At 43.4% G+C, this 24269-nt stretch overlaps 2 protein-coding genes across 3 annotated transcripts in view; one reads left to right on the top strand and one right to left on the bottom strand.

Annotated features, from left to right (window-relative positions):
* Nucleotides 1–24269, top strand: part of SYN3 (synapsin III) — a 177267-nt gene that overhangs the window by 32226 nt on the left and 120772 nt on the right. For both annotated transcript variants that reach the window (XM_010585368.1, XM_010585369.1), the window contains 2 exons: nt 6422–6578; nt 13016–13105. In XM_010585368.1, the coding sequence (XP_010583670.1) occupies nt 6422–6578; nt 13016–13105 (247 nt within the window). The remainder of the gene's footprint in view (nt 1–6421; nt 6579–13015; nt 13106–24269) is intronic.
* Nucleotides 20171–24269, bottom strand: part of TIMP3 (TIMP metallopeptidase inhibitor 3) — a 35447-nt gene continuing 31348 nt past the window's right edge. The window contains exons 3-5 of the mRNA XM_010585367.1: nt 22159–22270; nt 21373–21494; nt 20171–20734 (exon numbers count right to left, since the gene is read on the bottom strand). Coding sequence (XP_010583669.1) covers nt 20537–20734; nt 21373–21494; nt 22159–22270 — 432 coding nt within the window. The 3' untranslated portion in view covers nt 20171–20536. The remainder of the gene's footprint in view (nt 20735–21372; nt 21495–22158; nt 22271–24269) is intronic.

Genomic DNA, 24269 nt, shown 5'->3' with positions numbered 1-24269 from the left:
GGAGGGTGGGGAGCGAAAGATGTGCCAGAAGGCAGAGCTGCTGTTCAGAGGGACCTCAAAAACTGGGGAAATGGGCCAACAGGAACCTCATGGAGTTCAAAAAGGACAATCGCAAAGTCTTGCGGTGAGGGAGGAATAACCCCAGAACTGTTGGGGGGCAGCTGGAGAGAAAACATCTCTGCACAAAAGGACCTGGAGGTCCTGTGTGCCCTTGCAGCTCACTGGGCAGTATTAGCAAGCATGTAGCTAACGAGACACTATTCACATCTGGAGTACTGTGTCCAGCTGTGAGCTCCCCGGTACAAAAAAGGCATTAACAAACTGGAACGAGTTGAGTGAAAGGCCACCAAGCTCATTGAACTGGACTAAAGACATCCAAGGAGAGACTGAGAGATGGCTTTGTTTGGTCTGTAAGAGGAGGCTGAGGGGGATCCACCTACAGCCATCAGGCAACTAAGTGGAGGGTGTAGAGAAAATGAAGCCAGACTCTTGTTGAAGGTGTGCAGTGAAAGGAAAAGAAGAAACAGACACAAGTTGCAGCAGGTGAAATTCTAATTAGATATAATTTTTTTTTAAATTTCCACAGTGAGGGCAGTCAAATACTGGAACAAGTGCCCAGGGAGGCTAGGTGATCTTCATCCGTGGGAATATTCAAACTTTTGCTGGACAAGACCCTGATCAACCTAACATCACTCTAATGTTAGCCGTGCAATGAGCAGGGTGTTGGTCCAGATGATTTCCAAAGATCCTCTCTGACCTAAATTACTCTATGACTTTATTCTGTGATATTGGAAAGTATTTGCATCCTCTTCTGTAAAAGCTTTGGGTCACAAGCATTTTGAAGGCAATCTGCTCTTGGCAGGTATGATTGTTACTACTCTGAGGCATCGTCTGGATCCACATGCTTTTCCTTGTCAAGGCTGAGCAGTTTACAAGTAAAATATATGGCAGACTTAGGAGGCCACCACCGTACAGTTTGGGGAGTGTGTGACATGGAATTTTATGGCTTGTTGACCATTGGTCTGTGGCTGAGAAACAAATCAGAGCATCTTCCAGGGTGTCCTCATCTGCATACAGTGGTAGTGGTCCTACTGCAACCATGATTCCTGGTTCCTGCTGCTTTTGCTAAACTAATCTCCCCAACACCCCATGTTTTTTTCCCCAGCCATTCTCTATTACAGTGTCCCAAAAGACCCCCTGCTCCTCTCCTCCAGCCTGGTAAAGAGAGGTCATTCTTTATTCTATGTTGCTTGGTTGTTTCTCTAAAACCAGCTCTGTGTTACCTTATTCATATAAGTAATCACATTCATTATTTCTTTGAATAACTTCAGCAGGGTTTACTTCTTTCTGTGGAAAATATCATGTGAGGTTTTGACCGAAGTGAGATATTTTTTTTTTTTAGCAGATTTCCCATTTTACTATGACATCCAACGTAACATTAAATCAAACATTGTGATAGGTGAGTGAAAATGTCACAGATTTCATTTTACTTTTCAGTAATGTAGTAACAAGCCCAAGTAAAGTACAAAAAGAACTTGTTCCTATTTGTAAATGCCATTTTCTATTAGCTCTCAGACACCTGAGGCGCTGCATAGTTGCAGGGATTATTGCACTTCTCAGGTAGCTGCAGCCACTTACAGCTTGGACTTGTGCCTCAGAAGCTTGTCTGAAGGCTCCATTAATTGCCAGTAATGCAAAGCTTGTTGTATCAGATTGCTTAATTATGCACTTTTCTTCCTCTCCGTGTCATGCCAAGCAGATAGGAAAGGCTTTGGAAGAGAACTTAGTCAAAAATGCATTGATCACTGGGAAGTGTCAGAAAACTGGATAAAGCCTCCTTGAATAACGGAGGGTAGACAGAACCTGAAGTGAGGATGTGCATCTTCAGTGTTCAGGGAAGAGCGGGACATGAAGGGCGAAGTGTCTTATAAGACTGACACTCTTTAAGAAAGAGCAGGAGAGCCCATCCTTCTCCCACAGCATGGGCAAAAAGCTCTCTAAACCCATCGTGGTGCTAAAGTATAAAGCAGGTCTACCCTTTGGCAGCAGATGATTATTCACAGTGGAAGGGATCATTAAAAGGTATTTTGACAATTCTTGTCTATTCTTTCATCATGCCCATGAAGGTCTTTGTGCTTCAGTGAGAAAAGCTGAAGGACCAAGAAGCAAGCCAGAGTTATGGCTATATGCAGAAATGAGAAATGTCTTTAAGGCATGAAGCCTCCCAGCAGGATTTGCTGTCAACATCTTCTCTACCCCAAAGCAGGCTGGGGACCTGCTTTCTGCAGAGAAATGTTATTGATGATCTTTTCAGAGCTGATTCTCTTCTCATAATTAGAGAAGATAGACACATGGTCACCAGAATAGCTACTGCTGCTCCTCCTGATATGTTTAACTTCCATATTTAACATCAACAATCTCTTAAATTGTTTTATATTCCCTCATTTCTGACAAAACTATTTCCAAGACAGCTAATGCTGTCACAGATTTAAGGGTAGATGGGTCCAACCTAAGAAATTATATTCTGCAGTCAGATCTCTTCCTATTAGGTATTTTAGATCCAGGCTTTATACTTAGGTTTGTCTCTAAAGTATAGTTTTACCACTGAGGAAGAAAGAGACTGCTAAAATGTACTGGAACAAGTTGAAAAAGAGTTACTTAAATGCAAATAAGCATCCTGCACCGCAGTACCGGCGTCCAGGCTCAGGACTTGCAGCGCTGGCAGCCTCCTAGCCAGACACTCGTCATCACCCGGGGGTGATTGACTCTGGTAATCGCTGGCTGATCTCAATTGCCAGGACGAGAGGTAGGCTGAGCGGCTGCCATGTGCCTTGGCTAGCATCTGGGATGAGGAGGCAACTACTGCGAAGGGAGAAAAGCCACAGGGACCTGTGGGAGGCTGCTTCACTCGGGGGGTGGCCAGTTCAGCCGTGCACCACTCGGAGCACTGAAAGGCTCGTGCCGTGCGTGGCAGAGGCCATTGCCTGTGGCGACACGAGCTGAAAGGAAAGCACCTTTCCCATTCCAGAGGAAAATGAAATCTCATGAGCTATTTCAATCTGAAAATGAAATTTTTCCAGTCTCCTGGGTTATTTTTCTTTTTAAACAAAGGATTCTTGTATCTCTGCGCCACTCTGGGAACATGCTACATGCATTTTAGTAGCCTTTATTTGCCAGGCAGCACTAGGAGCCAAATTCTAAATGAGAACTGAGCTCCTGGGGTCTGAGAAAGGGCTTCTGTAGAAGGGTTGTGGCCAAAGATGGGCTCCAGCTTTTGCCTGGAAGCTTCATCCATCTGGCTGTCATGCTAAGGAAGGTTCACCACTTCAGGTAGGTGTCTGCCATGCAGCCCAGGAAGGGCACCGCACCAACATGCAGAGCACAGCTTATTAGTGACATGTTTTAAATCTGTGGTTTAGATTTAGTTCCATTTACCTATCCTATCTCCCTGTCTGTTAGATGTTTGAATGGGCTCTCCTGTATTCTTTCTGTGACCAAACCCATTCCCATGACCTGTCTTTAGCAGGGGTCTAGGTACAGTTGTATTCAAGACCACTTGTGGTCATCTAAACTTTGGCTGGACAGATCTAGTGGAGAGGAAAGGTCCATGCTCCTACCATAGCTCTCCTAGTCCTGCCGGACTCGGGTGCTTAGGACCTCAGCACAGTGGGTGCTACTGAGTTTGGCTCACCCTGAGGTTTTGGCAACGGTCTTTCAAATGTGGGACTTCTGCCTAACCTGTCTGTCTGCCAAGGATTTCAACTTTCTGTCATGGGAGATGTTATTGGGTTGGGTTGAACTAGCAAAGGAAACAGTTCGGATACTAGCTCCGAGGCTCCCTATGTTAGCTTAAGTTTTACACTCTGAGAATGAGCGGTAGCTTGCAAAAGTAATCTACAAAAAATCAAGAATCCTTGTGTGAAGCGATTAAGCTCTTTTCTCCCCAGATCACTGGTACCCCCAGTTCTTCGGTTTTCACACCACCACTCCTACCATGACTATTCATTTCCCTTTTACTGCCTACTATCCTTCCTATCCCCTTGCCACACATTTTGCCACTGGTCTCTGTTTCTCCATTACAGACGTCTCGCAGACTCCAGGGCTCTCCAGCTGATGTTTATTCGCAGCTAGTCCCAGGCCCTGCACTCCTCTGCCTTGTTCTCAGTATCCATGGGAACATCCTCATTGTCCCATGGCTCAAAACAGGGATTCAGTGTCCACCTTCGCTTTAGAGATTCACTCCTCATCTGCTGCATGAGAGAGTGCCCTGCCTTCCTACACGATGCAGGCTTTGAGAATAGGCTTTTCTACACTAATTCGGTATTCTTGTGTCCATCTTCTAAGTTGAGAAATTCTTCCTTTGCCAGGATCTGAAAAGAGCTTTTTTTTTTTCTAAACTTTTGGCTGGCAGAAGTAAAGCCACTGAAGGCAGTTTCCCAGCCGCTGTGCGTCCTCCCCCCACAGCTGGCCGTGCTCATTTGCAGTGCCTCCTCCCCACCACAGCATCACATCCCCATCCTGGGGGGCTCGGGGGAGATGTTCAAGGGCAAATACCGCTGCTTCCTCTGGGGACACCAGAGCAATGGTCCGAACCATTACCGTGCAGCCCCAGTAAGTGTTGTTCCCCAAGTCAAATCTGGGGAAAGACTTGAGCCATAACGGGGACCATTTTCTTCTTCATACGCTCAGAAAACTTGAATGAAGGAGGCACACGCCTGAAGCTCCTGCCCCTCCAGGCACCGCAACTGTTTAGTAACCCAGAGCAGATATTGCGTCCTGGTCCTAGAAAGCTGATTAATCCTTCCTGAGGACCTGTGCCTGCCTCTGGGGTACTTTCTACACGGCAAGTCCAGCAGAATGGAGCAGCTCAAGCTTTCCAAGATTTGTATTCACTTGCTGTTTCTCAGCAGGGGTTCACCGCGTGCCTTACCCCCCTTGACACCAGGGAGGTCCATAAATCAGCTGCAGAGTGATAGCGCAGCCCTCCCGATGCTCATTATGCATCTCGCCGCTGGAGGAAAGCACCACCTTTGGTGCCAAGTACATTAGGGAACATGCCTGGGTTTAAAAATACTCCATGGGAGGGAATCACAACATTTCCAAAGCTTGGCCTCTTGCATCACAAAAGCAGAGCGTGCTCCTCGCCATGTCTCGGGCGATAACAAAAGCCCAAGGCCAACAAACAAAATGAACGGCTTTAAAACAACAAAGCTGCCCTGGGTTTTGTATACAGTGTTTGTTGCCACAATCTGGCCCAGAGTCACTATCTCGGATTTCCCTGCCAGAATGATGGAAATATAAATAGGGGCTATAAACCCAAAGTATTTCCAGCTCATACATCCAAAGGATAGAAATTATAGTCTCTTAGCAAGGAAAATGTTCGAGGGTAGTGAGGTAATGGGACCTGGTTACAGAGCTCATTTCTCTGAAAACTTTAATACAGCATGGAAAGTTTTCCAATGTCCTTGATGCAACCTCTGTTAAAGTACAAAATAATCCCCTCTTTCAGTGGAAAAGCCCCTTCCATGCCTTCAAGAATGAACTGCTGAGCTCCATTTTGGGAACAGTTTCTTTCCAGCTGCTGTTTCCAGAGATTCCTGAAGGGCTCGGAAGACACAGCGTCAGCAAGGAATGAAATCTGGCTGTTTGAAAGATAATCTGTCGCCTGTTGGCTTACCTAGAAAGGGCCTCACTTTTCTGTGTATTTGCTGAGAGCTGCTGCTGTTGAACCATAGGAGTCCCTGCTCTGGTCTTGCTAAATAATATTCTGGAAGTCCGCGCCATGAGTCACAACACTGGATGAGGGGCTCTGCTCATTTGATTAATTACATTACCATGCCTGCCCTTTACTTGTTGACTCATAGCCATAAGAGCCTGGGATGTGCTGCGTATGTAGTAAACTGATTAAAGGAGGAATGTATGTCAATGTATGGACGTGTTCGATAGCTGTTTGAAATCCCTCATGATCTTCCCACCCACTGGGCATTGCTTCAATATCGAGTTCAATCGTCAGGAAACAAACTCTCTCCCTCATCTGCCTTGCACATTGCAACAAGCTTGCCAAATACGGCCAAGCTTTTAGAAAGAAAAGAGAATCCCCCCACCAGTGAATTTATGACCCTTGGCTCCACTTGTGGCTTGTTCCTGTGCATGCCTGAGTGACATGGAAACTGCAGCAAATCTCTTTGGCCTGTTTCTACACTCTCACACTTGCAGCTATGTCGGATTTTTCCTTTTTTTAATTACGAGAGTTTTTTTGTTTGCTTTGTTACCTTCTGACGCAAGCAAACCATGATGAGAGGCACAAAGGAGAGCAATATGCCTTAATGAAAAGGGGAAGGATGGAGAAGGAACAGGGGGAGGCTAGAAGTGTTGCTGAGTGGTTTTAAAAGTAAAACGTCACTCCTCATGTCTCTTCCAGGTCCTTCAAGCCCGACTTTGTCCTGATCCGGCAGCATGCCTACAGCATGGCGCTGGGAGAGGATTTCCGCAGCCTCATCATCGGCCTCCAGTACGGCGGCATCCACACCGTCAACTCCCTCTACTCCATCTACAACTTCTGCAGCAAGCCCTGGGTGGTAAGTGACGATCCGGCTCTACTGCATGCCAATGCTGCAAGGTAGATATGTGGTACCAATAAAGCACCAAACTCAGCTTCCAGTCTGTTTCATAGGAATTCATCTCTTTAGGTTAAAACCACCATCTGAACAACCCTCGGAATCCAGCTGGGAATTCTTGGGAAAAAAAAACCATCAGCAGTGCTTCTTTATCAACCTCTAGTAATATCAAGGTGTTATTTCCTCACCCTGAGTAGGACATTTCACCTGTCCCACACTCTAATGCGTCACAAACAGCCAATAGTACGGTAACACCTAGATTTCCTGTAAGGCAGAGTAGATGAATAGCAATAATTAATAGCAGGTCAATAGTAGCACATCTCTGTCCTGACCAAAACACAGTAAAACTACCTTAAAAGAAACATTAACATTCACTGTTTCAGAGGGTATCTGAACTATGCCATTTCTAGCATCTTTTCTTGGATATATACTTGTGGTAGCCAGGTGCCCCAGGCTAAGACTAAGATTATCCATTTCTTGCAGAAGTGCAACCTGCACTTGTCTTCTCTTGTCTCCTCTTCCTACTTTTTCTGGGTGGTGCTTTGTTGTGAGGAAATTAGCTGAAAAGAAAGGGAAGAAAGGTAGAGAGATGATTTCTTCAATGACTAGGTCTGGGGAAAAAAGGGTACATAGAATGACAAAGGCCTTGGAAAGAGGCAGAAGGAAAGCGGAAAGCGTGTAGAGTTTTTCAGCAGTTTCAGGAGGAAATACAAGGTTATCATAAAGTATTGGTTCATTGAGCCTGAAAGACTGCACCTTGGAAACACCTTGGGCTGAGTCAGCTCCTGGGGAGAACAGGACAGCGTTTTGATATTTTGCACTAGAACCCCGCCTTCACCTGTTCTTTAAATTTGGCAAGTTCACCAGGAAATCTCAGAAAAATCTTAAAAAATATTATCACTGGTTTGTCTCAGCCCCAAATCAAAGTTTGTAATTAATACCCAGACCTGTTTTGTGACCAGCTTTAAGTCAGCAGAAACTTCAGGAGCAGGAGAGCCAGAGGAGTAAGGCTGGCATCATAGCACCTGCAGGAAGAAATCAGATGCTGATACCATTTTGGAGTCCACATCTGGGTCTTCCAATCAGTTTCATCCCAAAGTGCTCTTTCTGATCACTGATGCTCCTAGAATGGAAGTTTCCCCGCATTATTCTAGGTCCAAAGCAGGGAACTACAAGCTATATGGATGTGACAAGGAGATGGGACTTTCCAATATGTCCTCCATGGAAAATTTTTAGATACGTTTTTAGGAATTCCCCTTACTCATTGCATGTATGTAGCTTGGGATGAGAGGGAATGTTTATAGCAAGTGGTAACTGTCTTCCTTGTTACCTAATTAAGTCTTTTTAGGTGTTGTTTTTTCCTTGGAATAAATATCCTATTAGTCTTCCGTGTGTTGACTGGTAGTTCAAATCCAGCTGAGGTCTGTAATGACTCAGACTTTTATTTCCATGACTGTGCAGGGTTGGATTTAACTCATTTCTTACAAAAAAAAGTGCCAGTTTAATAGACATGGTCTTCTCAGTTTTCACCTCTTTTATGACATTTAGGGGATTTTTGAGACCAAAAGTAGGGTCTTGTCTTTCCCAAAAATGTTGCAGTGCAGTAATGAGAGTAGTGAGAAAAATCTCACTTTTCTGTCATTGTATAGGTTGATGATGGACTTTTGGCCTCGGTCCCCATTTGAAGGACGAGTGTTGCTGGGATCAGAAAGGGGAGGAAGAGAGGGACCAAGTACCAGGCTCAGTACAACACCTTTGCATTGGTTCCTACAGTTGGTCCTACACACACGAGTATGTTGACCCCAGTGACCAGTCAAAAAAGCCTCCGCATTTACACTAGCTTTTGCTGAGGAAGGAAGACAGTCAAGTGGCCTATTCCGTCTGATTTTGGGGGTTGAGTCGGTCAAGGCTTAGTTGACATTTTTCAACTTATGCCTTGTAATTACATTTCTGATGGTGTGCAGGGGCCTCAAGATGTGACAGGCCTATTTTTAGGAATCTAAAATAAAAGAAAACAAACAAACTCAGCACATTGGGGGAAAAAAAAAAAGAAAGAAGAAAAAAAAGAAAAAGCAGGGCTGGCAAGGCAGTGTGGGAGAAATTGGCTCTGCCAGTAACTCAGCTCTAGCTATTCTGGGTCCTGTTGTGCCATGCTTTCCTCACAGGGAATACAGCTGGCTCAGACAACCTTCCCAGAGGAGTCAAGGAAACCACTTGTAAACACTTAAAACAGGTTTGCAGAATGCCTCCTTTCCCTACTGCCCCGCACACACATCACCCCCCAAACCAATGATTGTAGTGCACTAAGTAACCTAAGAGCTCAGATGGGATCTGAGCTGGTATTTGGCACCACTGAAATTTTATCGGGTTGAAGTTCAGGTGGAGATTGCACTGGGGCATTTGAGGACAGAAAATTTCGTGGCAGTAGAATCAGAAAATTTTGGTTTTGTGATAGCTGGGAAATGAGAGATAGGGACAGACCACTTTGGTGCATGTTCCACTCTGATTGCAAAACAGGCATCTTGAAATAAGGGATCTGCTTAACAAAGATTGCTGGAAACTTTTTGGACCTAGAAACAGTTGAGATGATAGATGAAGAAATGAAATTAAATACCCCTGGGAAACATGCTTTTCACTCTCCCTTTTTATTTTTTCCAAAAATGTTTCCATTTCATAGAAATGTTTATGATTCTGTGGAGGGGGGTGGAAGTGAGACTGTTTTTCCTTGGCAATTTGCAACAATGTTTTTTTCTCAGCAACTGTAATTACAATCAGCTGAGTTTGGGCTTGAGCTTACTCAAACATGCAGCCCCCTTTTAAATGACATTTGCCAGGTTTCCAGTACTGCAATACACAAATTTCTTCAAAGGTTAAAATTTGCAGTAAACACAGGCACAGTTTGAAATAGGCATTTCTGAAAGAGAACCAGACACATTCAGGGGGATCTCACACACAGAGAAACATCTAAGAAGCCTAAGTTTTAAGATGATCCCAGAACTATTGAGAAATAATGCTACAAGCACCCTAAACACAATGCTTCAACCACTAACAATAATTTTTGTGTTATAAAAGTTACAATACAAAATACAGTGGGAAAAATGCTCGGAGTAGAACTCATATTACAGGCAGTAACGTCCGTAATTGTAAGGCAACTTTTGCATCTGTAAGACTGCAGGAAATACAAAGTCTTGAAGACGGTCATCTACAGAGTCCAAGAGACTCCCAGCCAAGCTGTTATTGACTGTCAAGGATACAGGCTCCCTGATGACCTAGACACTTTAAAAATATGCAGAAGGCCTTGAGATCCTCTGAATGGATCTTTTTATTTCTCTAGAAAGACTCCCTGCAAGTAACTCAGATATCCAACCAGCCAGGCAAGGCATCCCACTTAAAACCCAGACTGTGCCACGTTGCCTTGCCCCGTGTCTTGCTTTGCGGTCTGAATGCAATCTCACTAAAAGCAGTGGAACCACAGAAAGTAAGATCTGATACCAAAATGGGGAAGGGGCAGTTATATCTAGCTGAGTGGCTGACAGTAACATTCCTACCCAACTGAAACGCACCGGAACGTGCTACTTGAGCTCTGCTACCAGGTACCTGAGAGGTTGCTGCACCATGTATCATGGGTGTCTCTGCCAATATCCTGTCCCTAACAATTGCCAAAAAAAAAAAGGAAAAAAGAAGAGAATTGTCCCATGAGGGTCAATACCAAAGTCAGACCTTTTTGCAGGCTTGGCCCATTGAGGAGGCTCCCAGATGGCTGAGTCTCTCATCTGTCCATCTGAAACACTTGCTATTTCAGCAACAGCCGAGAGCTGTATGCTTCAAAAGGAAGCCCAAGGAACAAGTCAGGACACTGTCTGTCAGCTGCACAGTTGTTCCGGTTATTTTGTTTGAGCTGTTTTCCTAGGATAAACGTACATCGCCTCAACATCGTGGCATCCATGGTTCGCCAGGGCTGTGTGCACGTGCAGCGAGGGGCATGTGCTGCTCTCAGCCAGGGTGGTTTTCCTCCCCTCCTTGTCTCGGTCTCATTCTGTTTAACTTTTAAGCCCTCTTTGCTCACTTTGCTAGTCAAAACAGGGCTTTGTTTTTTCTTCTCTACAATGTGCAAGGCTAGTGCAAGTAGTTAAGAGAAGCAAGCTGTCCTCCTTTCCCAACATCAATACCCTCCTTGCCAACAATAATTATTCTACACAGGGAGTTTTTCTCCTATTTGCTGATGCATGGGGGGTGTGGTGTTAGTGATGGGATATGCCACCTCTTGATGTTTTCTGGGTTTTCTTAAATGCCACATTTTGACCTATAAGATTACGAAAAGGATTCTTTGCATTTGTCTGCAAATCTGCTGGCAAAGCTGCCCCTTCAGCATGTGGCCTGGGTCTGGCACACACCTTGCAGCCTAATTTTTTTGCATTCTGGCTACATTTTTTTTACACCCATACCACCCTTTAACTCCCCAAGGGGTACTTCTTCTCCACCAAGAAATGAGGTTTCAACTTCTTACACAGAAACGCTTTTGCTTAGACTAGCCCAGTAACCAGGACAGGAGCCCTATCATAGCTACTCAGCAGAAAACATTCTCAGTAGCTCTCTCTTTGCCCGCAACATAACCTTGAGGTTGCGATTTGGTACATTTACTGGCTTCAGCTGTTACTTAGAAGTGCTCAGAACATGTAAGATTAGGCAGCTGATGTTATTGGGAAGAAAAAGGGCTTTCTTTCCCTTCCCTTATTCCCTAGATGTCTGTCTCCTTCCCTTAATCTCTGTGTTACCTCCCTCAGGTGACACAAAGACCTCCTTCAAGAGGAAGGCATTCCTAGCTTTGATGGGGAACTTGAAGAAACTTGTGTAAAGGACTTATTTACAGTGAGACTTGGCCCAGACTGGAGGCCTTTATTAATTTAACTTGATTTTACCAAATTACAGGGGTCTTGGAAACTAAATTCAGTTTCTAAATTACTTTGCAAGTAAGATATCAATGGGGAATTCAGTCACATCTGTGAGCTCATCAGGAACAAAAATCCTTACCTGTGGAGCAATCCCCTATTCTCTTAACATCCATGAAAATAATCGTCTACCTTATTCAGCTTTAGTCCCCCTTCTGCAAGGCTGCCAGTCTAACCACTTCACCAACAGCACTGCCAGTTCAGCATTGTCCGTGGTAACGGAGCTGTACCACTTCGGAGAGAAAGCAGGATGGGTAGATGTGTAATTGTGAAGAATCTGAGTTGCTCCTGAGATCCGCAAGGTTTCTGGGATGTATATCACCTCTTACTCTCTTTGGTGTATCATCAACCCTGCTTTAGCAACATTTTCTGTCATGGTTATTAAGTTTCTCCAATTGTTTTGGGTTTTTCTCTGGCTGATCAATGATAGATTGAACAGGGAGGCTGCAGACGATGTACAAAATAGTCTGCTTGCTTCACAGATGGCCGAAGCGGAGCAGGAATTTGCTATGCTATGCTTCTGTTGGGGTTTTGGAACCTGAACAGAAATTAAAGCTTAGTCCTACCATGGGGAGCTTTGTGTCTGGCTGGGCACAACCCTGAATGATAAACAGTTTATAACAGGGATGATAGTGGTGATAATTGCGAAGGTCATGCTGACAAGTGGGGACAACAGCAAACGTTCGCTCTTGTACGTGAAATACCAGCACTTGCTTTCCCCACTGATGTTACATACTGCTTTCTCTAGATACCATCCTCACAGACTGGTGCCTCCCTCAGACCTCACTGGTAGATGGGACAGGAGTAGCAGATGTCCCCTTTCTCCCACCACGCATGGGGGGCTGTTGGGAGACCCTTGGTTCATAATAAATGAGTTATGATTGACGGTGGGCTCATGCTTCCTTGGTCTAACACTCAAACCAGGTAGAACTGGCAATTCCCTCTAGTCATCTCTGCCCCTTAGCAATTCTCCTTCCCTTCAGCACAATGGGTAAATGTGCCTTGCTTTGATTTGTCTGTGGGGCAGAGATCCAAGGGAGATCTGGGATTTAGTTTTCTCTGCTCAGGAGTGGTGGCACTGAGGTCACCTCCTCTGAGCCCTTTCCTCTACCAAGAAGAGCCCCCCACCAGTCACATTTGGAAAGCAAAGCTTGTTCATAGCAGGTCTGTAACTAAACCCAAACTGACCCCTTTCTGGCTCTTGAACCCCTTCTGCGCTCACTTAGCCCAAGGTTTGTGTACACAGGCTGGCTTGACCCTGGGTAAATACAGCAACTTCATATTTTCTTGCTGCTCTCAGGTCAAGAAAGCAAGGTGGGAAAGGCATAATAACATGTTTCTCTCACCTTCTTCACCAGTACCAGAACATTTTGCAAGCACTTACCTGTTAGCCAGTAAGCCACTGACATCCACTGTGTCTGTTTTTTGTTCCCTCTCCCTCACCCCAAGTTCTCTCAGCTCATTAAAATCTTCAACTCGCTGGGTCCTGAGAAGTTCCCCCTCGTGGAGCAAACATTCTTCCCAAGCCATAAGCAAATGGTGAGTACCTTCGCTTTCTTCTGTTGCCAGCATGGATGGGGGAGAAGCAACGAATGTGAGTTGGGCACGAGAGATGGCGGTGGGTATGCTGGGAAGAGTCTCAATTTTACTTACAGAGAATTACTAGCTAAAAAGCCATATGCAAAAAAGCACTGCTCGGGAACCTCTTTCCTTTCTTGCCCAGCCCTCCCCCAGGTCATGTATGGACTCTGAAAAAGTGAACATTCAGACCAGGCTCAAAACCAAAGCAAAAATCCATCGTAAAATCTGGTCGACAAAGGCTCATCCCTTAGAGCAAGGAATCACTTTATTCAGATAAAGCAGATTTTTTTCCCTGCCTGGAATTGTTTGTAATACGTTGACGATTTGGGATATGGGCCATAAGAGACGTTTGTTTCACAGTGTCAGTTTGCTTGGGCTGTCACGTGGTTGCCATCCATGAAACATCTATCACTCAGCCTCACTAGGTACTCAAAGTAAATTGGAGTTCTTGAAAAAGAGTTTGTTTCAGCTTGTAATGCTTCCTTTGCACAGTGGCTCTGGGGTCTAGTCTTCCTGTCAACAACGAAACACTCAGTGCCCTGTGTGGCTACTGGGCACCGTACCAAACTCTTAGGGCACCTTCCAAAGAGATCTGCGTAGGTGCATTTAGTCCTGGAGAACACAGCAAAGTGAGTGGCTTTGTTTAAAACTGTTCATGCCTCTTGTTTTCCCTGGCTTAAAAGGATGACTGGTCCTTCATGAATTTTTGCTCCCAACTTACATCCATGAATTAGTGGCTCTTCTTACCTGGCTGAGGCTTTGATGAGACCCTGTGTGAACCCTGCCCCCCCCCCCCCCATGCAAGCCACTGGCTGGCTGAGCTTATTTCCCATGCTTGATTGTGAACTTGAGCAGCATTAGCAGTCTGAAGATTAGGGTTGTTGAGATGTCAAACTAGGGCTTAAAAACATTCAAGCCCCTCTTTTCTCACACACTTGTTGCAACACTGTGGGCCAACTGCAATGCCTAATAGGATGTAGGTACCTGATGGTGGATATAGGTACCTAGTGGGAGCTTCAAAATTAAAAAGGAAGTCTCATTTAGGTTTTTGTGAAAAAAATCCCACCAGTGCTCGCTAGGTACCTGAATACCTTGAAATGCTGGTCCTCCATCTCTCTGTTCCAATGATCTGTTCTCTACCTCAACTGTGTGGGCAACAGCACTTCCATACTTCACAGGCATGTCATGAAGGTTAAGTACGGTCATGAGTGCTGTGAAGCACTCCAGTAATGCTCACTAAGAGTTGTATTATCATAAGACATAAAGAAATGAATGGTCCTTAAACACTATGTGCCAGTTTGTTGCAGACTTTTAAGACAAATTAGTTGATAAATCCTGTTGCATTTGATTCCCGCTGATTTATACAGAGGGTTTTGTGACATATGTAATGCTTCAAGGACAATTGTGACTTTGTCTGATCATCACGTCAGGAATGGTATTTTTGGAAGGCTTGATTAAGGTTTTCATTGGAAATACATTTGCTAGCAGTTTTAGCATTAATTTCTTGTCTGGAAATCTGATTCTTGATTCCTCAGCGTGTAAATGCATTGTTACCAGCATAGTAGTTTGGTTTAGCAGAGCACTGATCTTAATTTCACGTATTTGTCACCTTTATAACTGATCACCTACTTGGAGATGGTATTGCTTACTTGCAGATGCTTACTGCTTACTTCCAGAAGAAAACAGGAACCCTTTGAAGTGTAGATAATCTCATCTGAACACAAACACTATTGTTGACATGCAATTTTGAGTAATCTGGTTTAAATCAGTCACTTTCCAAACATTTACACAAGCAACGATCCATTAGGGCAAATTCAGGCCAGCCCTTTCCAGGTGGGGGGTCTGCCTCACAGAATGAATCTACCTAACTTCTCAAGATCTTTTCTGGGTGCATCTTCACAGTATCCCGGTCTATGAGAGCCTGAGAGGGCAAGCGCTTACACCAAGCAAGCTCCATTGCAGTCGTCACTCCAAGTACCTGTGAATGTCGCTAGCCCGCTGTGCATCAGCTTCTCCCTGTGTCAGATAGGAATATAATGATCCCCCTTTCCCACTCTTTTTCTTCCCTTTCCTGGAGGCATTTTCAAGCTGTACCAGTCAGCACTCATAAAATACGCTGTGGTCCTTTGATGGCTGACCCCCTGGAAGTGTTTATAACTCATGTTATGGTTTTACCTCTTTGCAATGTGGTACACTTTAAGCAATGAAGTTCTCACATAAGAGATCCTCATCCTTCTATGTCTAAAACTCTCCAAAGCTTACTTTCTAAACCTTTAGATTAAACATAGAACAGAATTTAAAATCTGTTTCCTTCTTTCATCTGTGTAGAGAATAGAGATTTTCCTAAAGTAAAAAAGTGAGATAAAGGAAATTTCTAACAGTAGGCCCATTCTTGTAAGCATTTGAATTTAATTGAAAGTGCTTTTTCTGAAGCTTCCTTCTCATGACAACAAGGCATTTTTAACCAGCCTTAAACAGTAAGCCTAAAGAGAGGACACAAGGCTCTGACACTTCACAGCAGAAACGATCCGAAAGATGAATCTCTCTTCCCTTTGCCACGGGCATGTACCTTTCAACCCTCCCGCTGGTGATTAGTTTACTGGAAATAAGAGCAATCTGGGAACTGTTCTTCTAAGGCCCTACTGGTACTACAGGACAGCCATAATGACTGCCTTGCTCTGTAGTGACCCCCTATGGCCAGTTAACAACTGGGATACATTAACTTCAAAAGGGATTTTTCACCTCTCCTGGGCTTATGACCCCAATAACAAATCTTAGAGAAAGCAATCTCTTAAAAAAAGGGAGGGACTGCTGGAGGGATCTTTGCCAAAGCACAAGAATTGCCAGAGGTGGAATATCTGCTTTGGGCCCAATAAAATGGTATCAAGAAAGGGAAGGAAATGAATAAATCCACTTGCAAATCCATTTGTGTACATTTGAAGTGGACAGAAAGTAATATAAGTGAAGCAGAGACAGAATGTCTGTGATAGAAATAAAACCACTTTACTGTTTAGAATAAAAGGACACTATAAAAAGTGAACATTATGCAACATTACCTTAAAAGACAATATACATTCACTGAATATAAAATTTATAAATAACATGGAGGAAAACTGTAAACAGTGCTAGAAAATTTAGCAACAAATACATTCCTTCTGGACAAGATTTTTCACATGGGTTTGCTTCCCTCCCCAAGTTTCCATGACTATCAGGAACAGCAGAGTGGCTCTATGAAGGAAAGACAGTGTCAGAGAGAAAAAGCCAGTACAGGCAAAGCAGCAGCACACGTTTAGTGGACTTTTAAGATTTTTCTCAAGACTGGTAGCCCCAAAAGCCACTTATTCTAAAAGACGACAAAAAATTTTTGCAGTTCCCTCAATTTTGTTCTGCCCTTCTAAGCTATAAAATACATTTTAAGTGAGATATACTTTCAGAGACTTCTGAAGGAATGGGAACTTGTTCCCATGGAGGCCTTTACTTCAAACAGTCTTTACTGTAAAAAACCGCAACAGTATGTTTCCTATCACCGTGAGACAGCATTTCACTCCGTCCAAGTATGAATGGGATACAGCGATATATTCAGGTTTTAGAATTATCCCACCTAAAGGGCCATGTAACTCTTCAAAACATGGGAAATTTAGACCTAAAATGGCAGTTCTGTCCCATACGGGAGAGGGGGAAGCCTCCCACAAGAGCACGTTATTGAAGGTACTCCATGCACAGATGTCCTCTTGCTCTCTACCTCCTCCATTTTGGAAAAGGAAATTTTAATCCAATCTTTCCCAAACTCTCAATGTATTTTTCATATTTTCTGTAATTCTAAAGGGGAAAACTCTCTCAAGCAAATAAGGAAAAATATTTATAAATAAGAAAGCAAAGACCAGCAGTCTAGAAATGAGCTATGCATTTTAAAAGGTACTTTTAATAACGCTGGTATATCTAAAGCATGGAGGGGGGGAGCCCTCATCTTGTACATGTCCAAAGGTCGTGCTCACATGAGCTGTGCCATTGACAGTTCTCTGACCTTAGGTTACAGGGTGAAGTGAGGAGCATGTCAGAGGTGACAGGAAGATATTTGTGCTGCTGCAAGCCACTGGTATGCTCCATAGCCTAACATTTTGGGGAGAATTTCACACCTGCCTCCTCACATCTCCATGCCTGGTGTTCCCATATATTGAATGGCCTGCTGTAAGGAGGGAGAGAGTTTTGTCCATTGGCAGGCAGAAGTGACTTAGCAAGACAGAAGAAAGAAGAGCAGATAGGAAGGAAGAAGTCTTGGAGTCTGATTTAGAGCCTGTTCAATCCATTTAATGGCTCCCTCTCACTTCAAGGGAGCCTTCAGTCAGGTTCTGAATGCAAGCACAAGCTAAAGCTTAGCCCAAGAAATATATGTCCCTGATAGCATGCACAGAAACAAAATTAAGAAGCCTCCCAAAAGAAATGTATTTTTACTGGATTCTTCCCCCTCCTTTTGCCTCCACATTTTTAAAAGCCTTAACAACTGTTTCTTTACACAGCAAGGGGAAAGATTTGCTACCAAACCCCCACCCCTGCCGGTCTAGCTGTCTGCATCTCAGAAATATTTTACCGTCTGCAATATAAAATGGGAATATGCTTCATTTTCTGGTAATGCATCTGCTGTTTTGTTGTTTACAAAGCACATAGCTACATTATATCCTACTTAGGGACACAAGTCCTCATAGTATTAGAATGCAAATATTTTCACAACAATTTGAGTGCAATACTGTGATGTCTCAGCTAGCTAAATGAATCAGTGACAGGTAAAATATGCAGAGCTGCAGTTTAATGAAAATTCAAACCAACACTTCACTGCATCGAGGGGCATTTTCATTTAGCCTTCCAAAGCCATGAAAAGTGGCTGCAGCTCAAAGCGATGTCAGCTTTGCAAAGTCGCCTTGAGCTTGAGGAGGGCCATTTCCAGCGATGCTGACTCCACACGATGCAAACAGTGAGGGTGGCGAGGCCGGCTCCACTCTGCCCTCAGTGACCCTCGGAGGTTTTGTCAGCTGTGCACAGCTCAAACAGAGATTGCTCCACTGTGCCCAAAGCCCAACCCCATACTCTGCCCAAAGGGGCAACGTTCTGACCCACCACCCGATCCTATGATGGGTGCTGTGAAGCACCCTACTCTCCCTCTCATCTCCAACCCATAATTTAGGAGTAGTCACAGGGAAGAGGACTTAAGTGTTCCAAGCCTGAATCACAGGAAAATCCAACAGACTTCGAATGTGTTTTGTGCTGCGTTGACACTCAGAGCAGATGAAAAAAAAAATACACAGCAGACCTAGGCACCTCTTACATCAACTCTTTGAAAATGCCCTTTAAAGTTCATGTTAAAAATGAAGCTACGCGCTTTTTGCTGCAATAATTCGTCTAGTAAATGGGGCATTTCGGGGCATGTACGTCTGGCAGAGCTCTGGTAGCATGCAAGGAACGTAAAAACGCATCAGGGCCCATCTCAGACACCCTTTCCTTTCCGTTTGGCAAAGAGGTCCCAAACAACTCTCCAGTAATGGAGGTCACTGACTGTAAAATGCTGTATTGCCCCAAGCTGGAATCACTGCAACATTTTTTCCTGCTGGTGGCAGCTCTGCTTTCTAAAAGTGGAATGAACTGAAGATATATGGAAACTTAAGATAAATAACCATAATAATACAAAAATGAAGTTAAGCATAATCTTCTCCCTGCCCAAGCCCTCCCCATCCAAAACTCAGTCACCCATTTTGTCAGCACCCCTTCTTCACCATCATTAAAACTTAAAATACTTTTATTTGATAAGAAAAATTATATTATAGTTTTCTTAATAAAAAACAAAATAGAACGAAAAAACTTCTCCAGTCAACAGCAAAGCACAAGACAGTAAGGCTCCTCCTCCCACATCACTGCAGGACATGGTATGAGCACATGCACAGAGCTACGCTTAACAGTGCCTAGAGGGAAACACAGCACTTGACACAGAAGGAATCCTCTGGGCAGCTGAAATTTTATGATCCCAGCCAGCACTTATTAGGAGACCACTTTTCCTTGCCTAGCCCGCCCACACACTTCCTTTTACTATATAAACAAATGCAGCTAGTGTAGCTGCAGGGGAGGAACCGTGGTGCAAGGAGGTACAGAGGAAACAATGACTGTAGCCACTACTGCAGATACACTGGAGCTTCAATATCTTAAAAACAACTCACTGACTCGGAATGTCAATATTTCTGTCTTTAAAACACAATCAAACCATTCTTTTAACACCAAAAAAACTCCACGTCCTGTCAAAAATAGCTTATGTCATTATGTGTATATACATCTTAATTCAGCAAAACACTATTTTGGCAATAGACTTTTTTTATAGTAAGAGCTCTAGCAAGTCTCCCCTTTCCCTCTTCCATGTGATTGATTTGCAGTTAGTATTTTTGCATCTGTTTGGTTCAAGGTGTTCACAAGCTGGTTTTGCTGTTGAAGCTAAGCTGCAAAAATTTCAGGGGCCAATGCTGCTCAAAACAGGATGGCACAGCACTTCTGCTCTGCTGTAGGTGGATTTACCTCCCTGAACATAGGGGATGGGGCTTTTGTTTTTTAAACAACAACAAAAATACAAAATACTATCTCTTTTGTTCTGGGGAAAGCCAGAACTTCAAATGTGCTGTTGCATTCACACTGTGACTGAATTAGCTAGGACAATCAGTCAACAATGCTTTTACCAGATGATGTGGTCAGACACACCAGGTGAATTCTCCCACTGCTGGAGTCAATCACATTGCCAATCTCTCCCATAGAGGAGGATTTCTTTCGGACGTCATTTTTTCCAGAGTTTAGGCTGGGTTTCTTTTCAGTTTGTTTCATTCGCCAATCTGATTAATGAAACCTGTTTTCCTTCAAATAGATTTGTCAATGTATTTTCAGCACTTAGTGCATGAGGAGGGGTGACGGGAAGCCAGCGCACAGAAGAATACAGTGCCTAATTGGCATAGTTTTTAGATTTTTGTTTTCCTAAAAAAATAGAGATTATATCGCTACAGCTAATGATACATGTAAGAGAGCAAGAGCTCCATCTTTTTTCTTTTTTTTTTCTTTTATTTTTTTTCCCTCCCATTTTTCCCTCTGGTGTGCAAAAGTAAGCTCCCAAATGTCGTCTGATCAAAATGAGTGGTATCAAAAAATGGAAAAGGTGATTACAAATTCAGTAAGGTAGCACAGACTTTTTTTCTTTTCTTTCCTTTTTTTTTTTTTCCTTTTCTTTTTTAAGTGTTCGAAGTGCTAAAATTTGCATGAAAACAGGCACTAATTTCATTGTCATCATCATGATCTGGTAAGAGTTAGTGTCCAAAGGAAGATCAGCCACAAGTAAGGGAGAGGGGAGATAAGGAAGGGATAGTGTGCTCAGGGATCTGTGGCATTGATTATCGTTTTGTCTGGAGGTGCCCATCCTCTATACCAGCTGCAGTAACCTTCCACCCTCTGGATGCAGGCATAGTGCTTCGCTTGGTATCCTGAGTGGCCGAAGTTGGAGAGCATATCTGTCCAAATACACTCATTCTTGGAGGTGGCAAAGCAGGGCAAATAGTAGCAGGGCCTGATCTGCAATTGTAAAGAGCAATCAGGTAAGGCTACATGGAAAAACAACACTATATAAAATGCCTTTTTACCAGAGACAAGGGATTCAAAATTCCACTCCCTCAAACCTTGCTTACTAACCCAAAATTCAGCCTCAGTTCAGTAAGCATGTAAGCATGTGCTTAGCTTTACATACACAGGTAATTCCAGAGTCAAAAGGGCTTTTCAGGTACAGAAAAGTTGAGCTTGTGTCTATGTTTTTGCAGGCCTGGGGCCATGAGCAAAAAATCTTAGTGCCAGTGCCAGGCTGTGAGGTTTTAAGCACTCTAAATGTTTACACAGGAAAAAAGCTGGACATATCTTGCCAAGCCTGTGGTACCTGATTTCATTCTCTGTAAATGATTCTGCATGGATTCTGAGAGCCTTCCCCAACCCCAATTAACTTCAACAGGGCATTAAAAAGGCATAGACTCTGCATTTTTATGTGATTGTCTCTTCTCTGGTCTCAACACTAAAGCTGAGCTTTACTTTTTCCCTGTAAAAATTGTTGTCCTCCTTTTCTCTTCCTGACTGTTCACCAGCATCATTGATATTACCAGCCAGGGGAAACTGAATTCTAGGGTTTGAATGTCTTAATGCCACCTAATTAGAGACACACATACCTTGCATCCACAGCCCAGATGATAACGATGATTCAGTCCTTTACGCTGGGACAGAGTCAGCCGGTCCCATTTCTCATACCAGTTGCACAGGCCAGTGTAAACCTTCCCTTCATACACGCGGCCTTGAAAACAGAGACATAGTCACAAGTTAGCACTTCTCAGCTCGAGCACTTTTCTCGTTTCCTGAGATCGCTAATGCTCTCAATATGTTTGGCTTCAGTCACTGCTCAGCAACTGCTTTCTTTTTATTAACTGGTTCAGGAATCTCTGGCCAGCAAGATTATAGCACTTCTGCAAGTTAGGAGTGTTGTGCCAGCTGTAAGCACCAGCAACAACATGCAGGTGACTAACGCTGTCAAGCTCCTCTCAACAACAGAGCAAAGTGAATTGACACCTTCACTAGAAAGAAGACTTGGCAACTGTCACACCTCTGTCTCCTTGCATCCCCCATCTCAGCAGCCTGCATTCCTCCTGCTCATTCCAAAAGGTATCTTCCATTTCTGGCGCAGCTGAGTAGCAACCAGTTCCCTGTGACAGACATGCCAGCTCAGGTATGAATTGACAGCTGTGGACTGTTATACAGCATATTTGTCACAACATCGCTGGGTGTAAGAGATACTTTAGGAAAGAGAAGGAAATCTGGAAAGTGAAAAGACTCTCAACATTAAGGAGTCTTAACACCTGGGAAGCTGCGTATAGAGCTGTCTACACACCCGCCCATGTCCTTAGCAGGTGTATGTATAGAACAGAAGATGTTTTGATTATGAAGAAGTACACTGTCCTTACCTGTAATCAGATATTGGTACTTGTTGACCTCCAGCTTGACTCCACAAAGACTCTCAGAGGCTTCTGTGTAGATGTACTGAACATGTGGCATTATCTGGAAGCCCCTGTACATCTAAAGAAAGAATAAAAATGCTTTACGTCATCTTAAGATGACAACTTTTCACTTTGATTCTTTACAACCTACATTCCCAGACTGTGGTGGCAAGCAGTGAACTTTTAGTGTTTACAAGGGTGAAGGACTAATGGCACTATCTGGACTCTGATGGAAGTCTCCCCACCAGATCTGCTGGTAAAGCAGAACACGTACCTGCTAACAAGCCATTGCAATTCAGCACAGGGACCACTTTTCCCCAGTCGCATTAGTTCCAGTGGCACTGAGTGAGCAAAGCGCCAACACTGCAAGCTCTGCCAACATCCTGAACAATTTTTTCCCATATATAGCTCATAATTAGGGAGAAATTAAATTAGTTCAAGTTTGGAATCTTTCTCCTTCATGTGATTTAAACAATTTCTTCTGAACTAAGGGGTTTTTCTTTTAAACAATGACCCTATTTTCCAGTGTTGCTGCTGTAAGACTTTCAAACCTTTGGCGCTTGATCTAAGTCATCAAGCCAGACACCTCCTTCTCAAACACCTAGCATACACAACCCCTGCTGACATCAGCAAGGATTTAATGTTTCTCTAACTAAATGGATGCAGAAATAGAATTCTGCTCCATCTCCTAAAATTAGCCCAGTACTGATGGGCGCCATAAAGAAAATATCATGTATACATAATTCCTCTACACTCCTTCTCCTTTTTCATAATCTTTCTTACAGTTCAGTTTAACTGAAATATGAACCCAAAGATATACTGGCAGTTGGATTCAGTCAGAAATTAGCATGTGTCCCTATCTGACCTGACCTTATGCTACAATTTAGGGAAACTCATGCCCACCTGTTAGTAGCATAGTGAAGTCCGCCCATAGCAATGAAACAACCACTGCATGTGTACACTGGACACAATAAAACATATCCTATTTTTGAAACATTGAGGATTACTTTCCCAAAAATTTCATCTTTAAAATTTGGTTATTTTTTCTAAGCACTCAGTCTCTCTTTTTCCTCCACCAACTGTATGAATGGCCAATGTTTAAAAGTTAAAGGAAAACAGTAAGAGTCAGAGAGAATCACAGTTTCATAGCATATCCTTTTTTCTGTCAGCTTTACTGATAGAGAGCACAATCACGTTCAGATTAACTGTAAATATTAAAGTGAGGCAACAGAGGAAGAAAAATCCCAAACAATCCCAGAGCTATAGAACCTTCCTGCTGTGTCACCTAAGCTGTGGTATTCTCCTCCAGGCTGTATTCTATTTCTTGAAGTCCCCTATTATCCCAGGGCATTTCACTATTCCCCCACCTCCTTTAAAAACAACAAATCTTTTTGTTTCTGAAAGAATGTCTGTTGATTTAATGGATTTTATGCTAGGTCCAGATGCTGCATATAAAAATATAAATAACTACTTTTAATTCTGCTATGCTGAGAGGTCAAACTATCTTCTGGGCATCCACGGAATGTCTGCCGTTTTTTTTTTTCTCCTTAGTTATATTACCCCAATCAGCATATTCTTACACCAGTATCACAACTCAGTTAACAGCACTGCTGTGCACAGTAAAAGACATGCAAAAGGGTTTGCATTTTCCAGCCTTTCTTCTACACCCAGCAAATATGCAAGGAAAGCATTTTTTTAAATTAATCATACTGTATCAACAAAAGCTCACAGATCATGTTTGGAATACACCATTGTGTCTGTAAGTGAGCAAAGTCTTTCAATGAATATGGAAGAACTGAATCTTGCCTAATCTGTACTTTATCCCTGCAATTTTCTTGGTATGGGATGACCTACTCAGATTTTCCAATTACGCTCAAGATAGCTGGAGATCTAGGTTCTGGCACAAGCATCCTGTCTGTCCTTGGATGTGTTATTTAGCCCTCGGTACACTTTTGTTCCTCATCTGTAGAACAGCTCTGCCTTGCTTCCCAAGGATACTGTGAGGAACGGCACATAGAATAAAGATTATGTGTTCAGACCCCATTTTAGAGGGTGTCACACCACAAGCTATGATAACA

The sequence above is a fragment of the Haliaeetus leucocephalus genome, unplaced genomic scaffold, assembly GCF_000737465.1.
Source record: "Haliaeetus leucocephalus isolate CR32 unplaced genomic scaffold, Haliaeetus_leucocephalus-4.0 Scaffold101, whole genome shotgun sequence".
Taxonomy (NCBI): domain Eukaryota; kingdom Metazoa; phylum Chordata; class Aves; order Accipitriformes; family Accipitridae; genus Haliaeetus; species Haliaeetus leucocephalus.
Note: the sequence above shows the minus strand (reverse complement) of the source record. Positions and strands in the feature narration are given on the sequence as shown.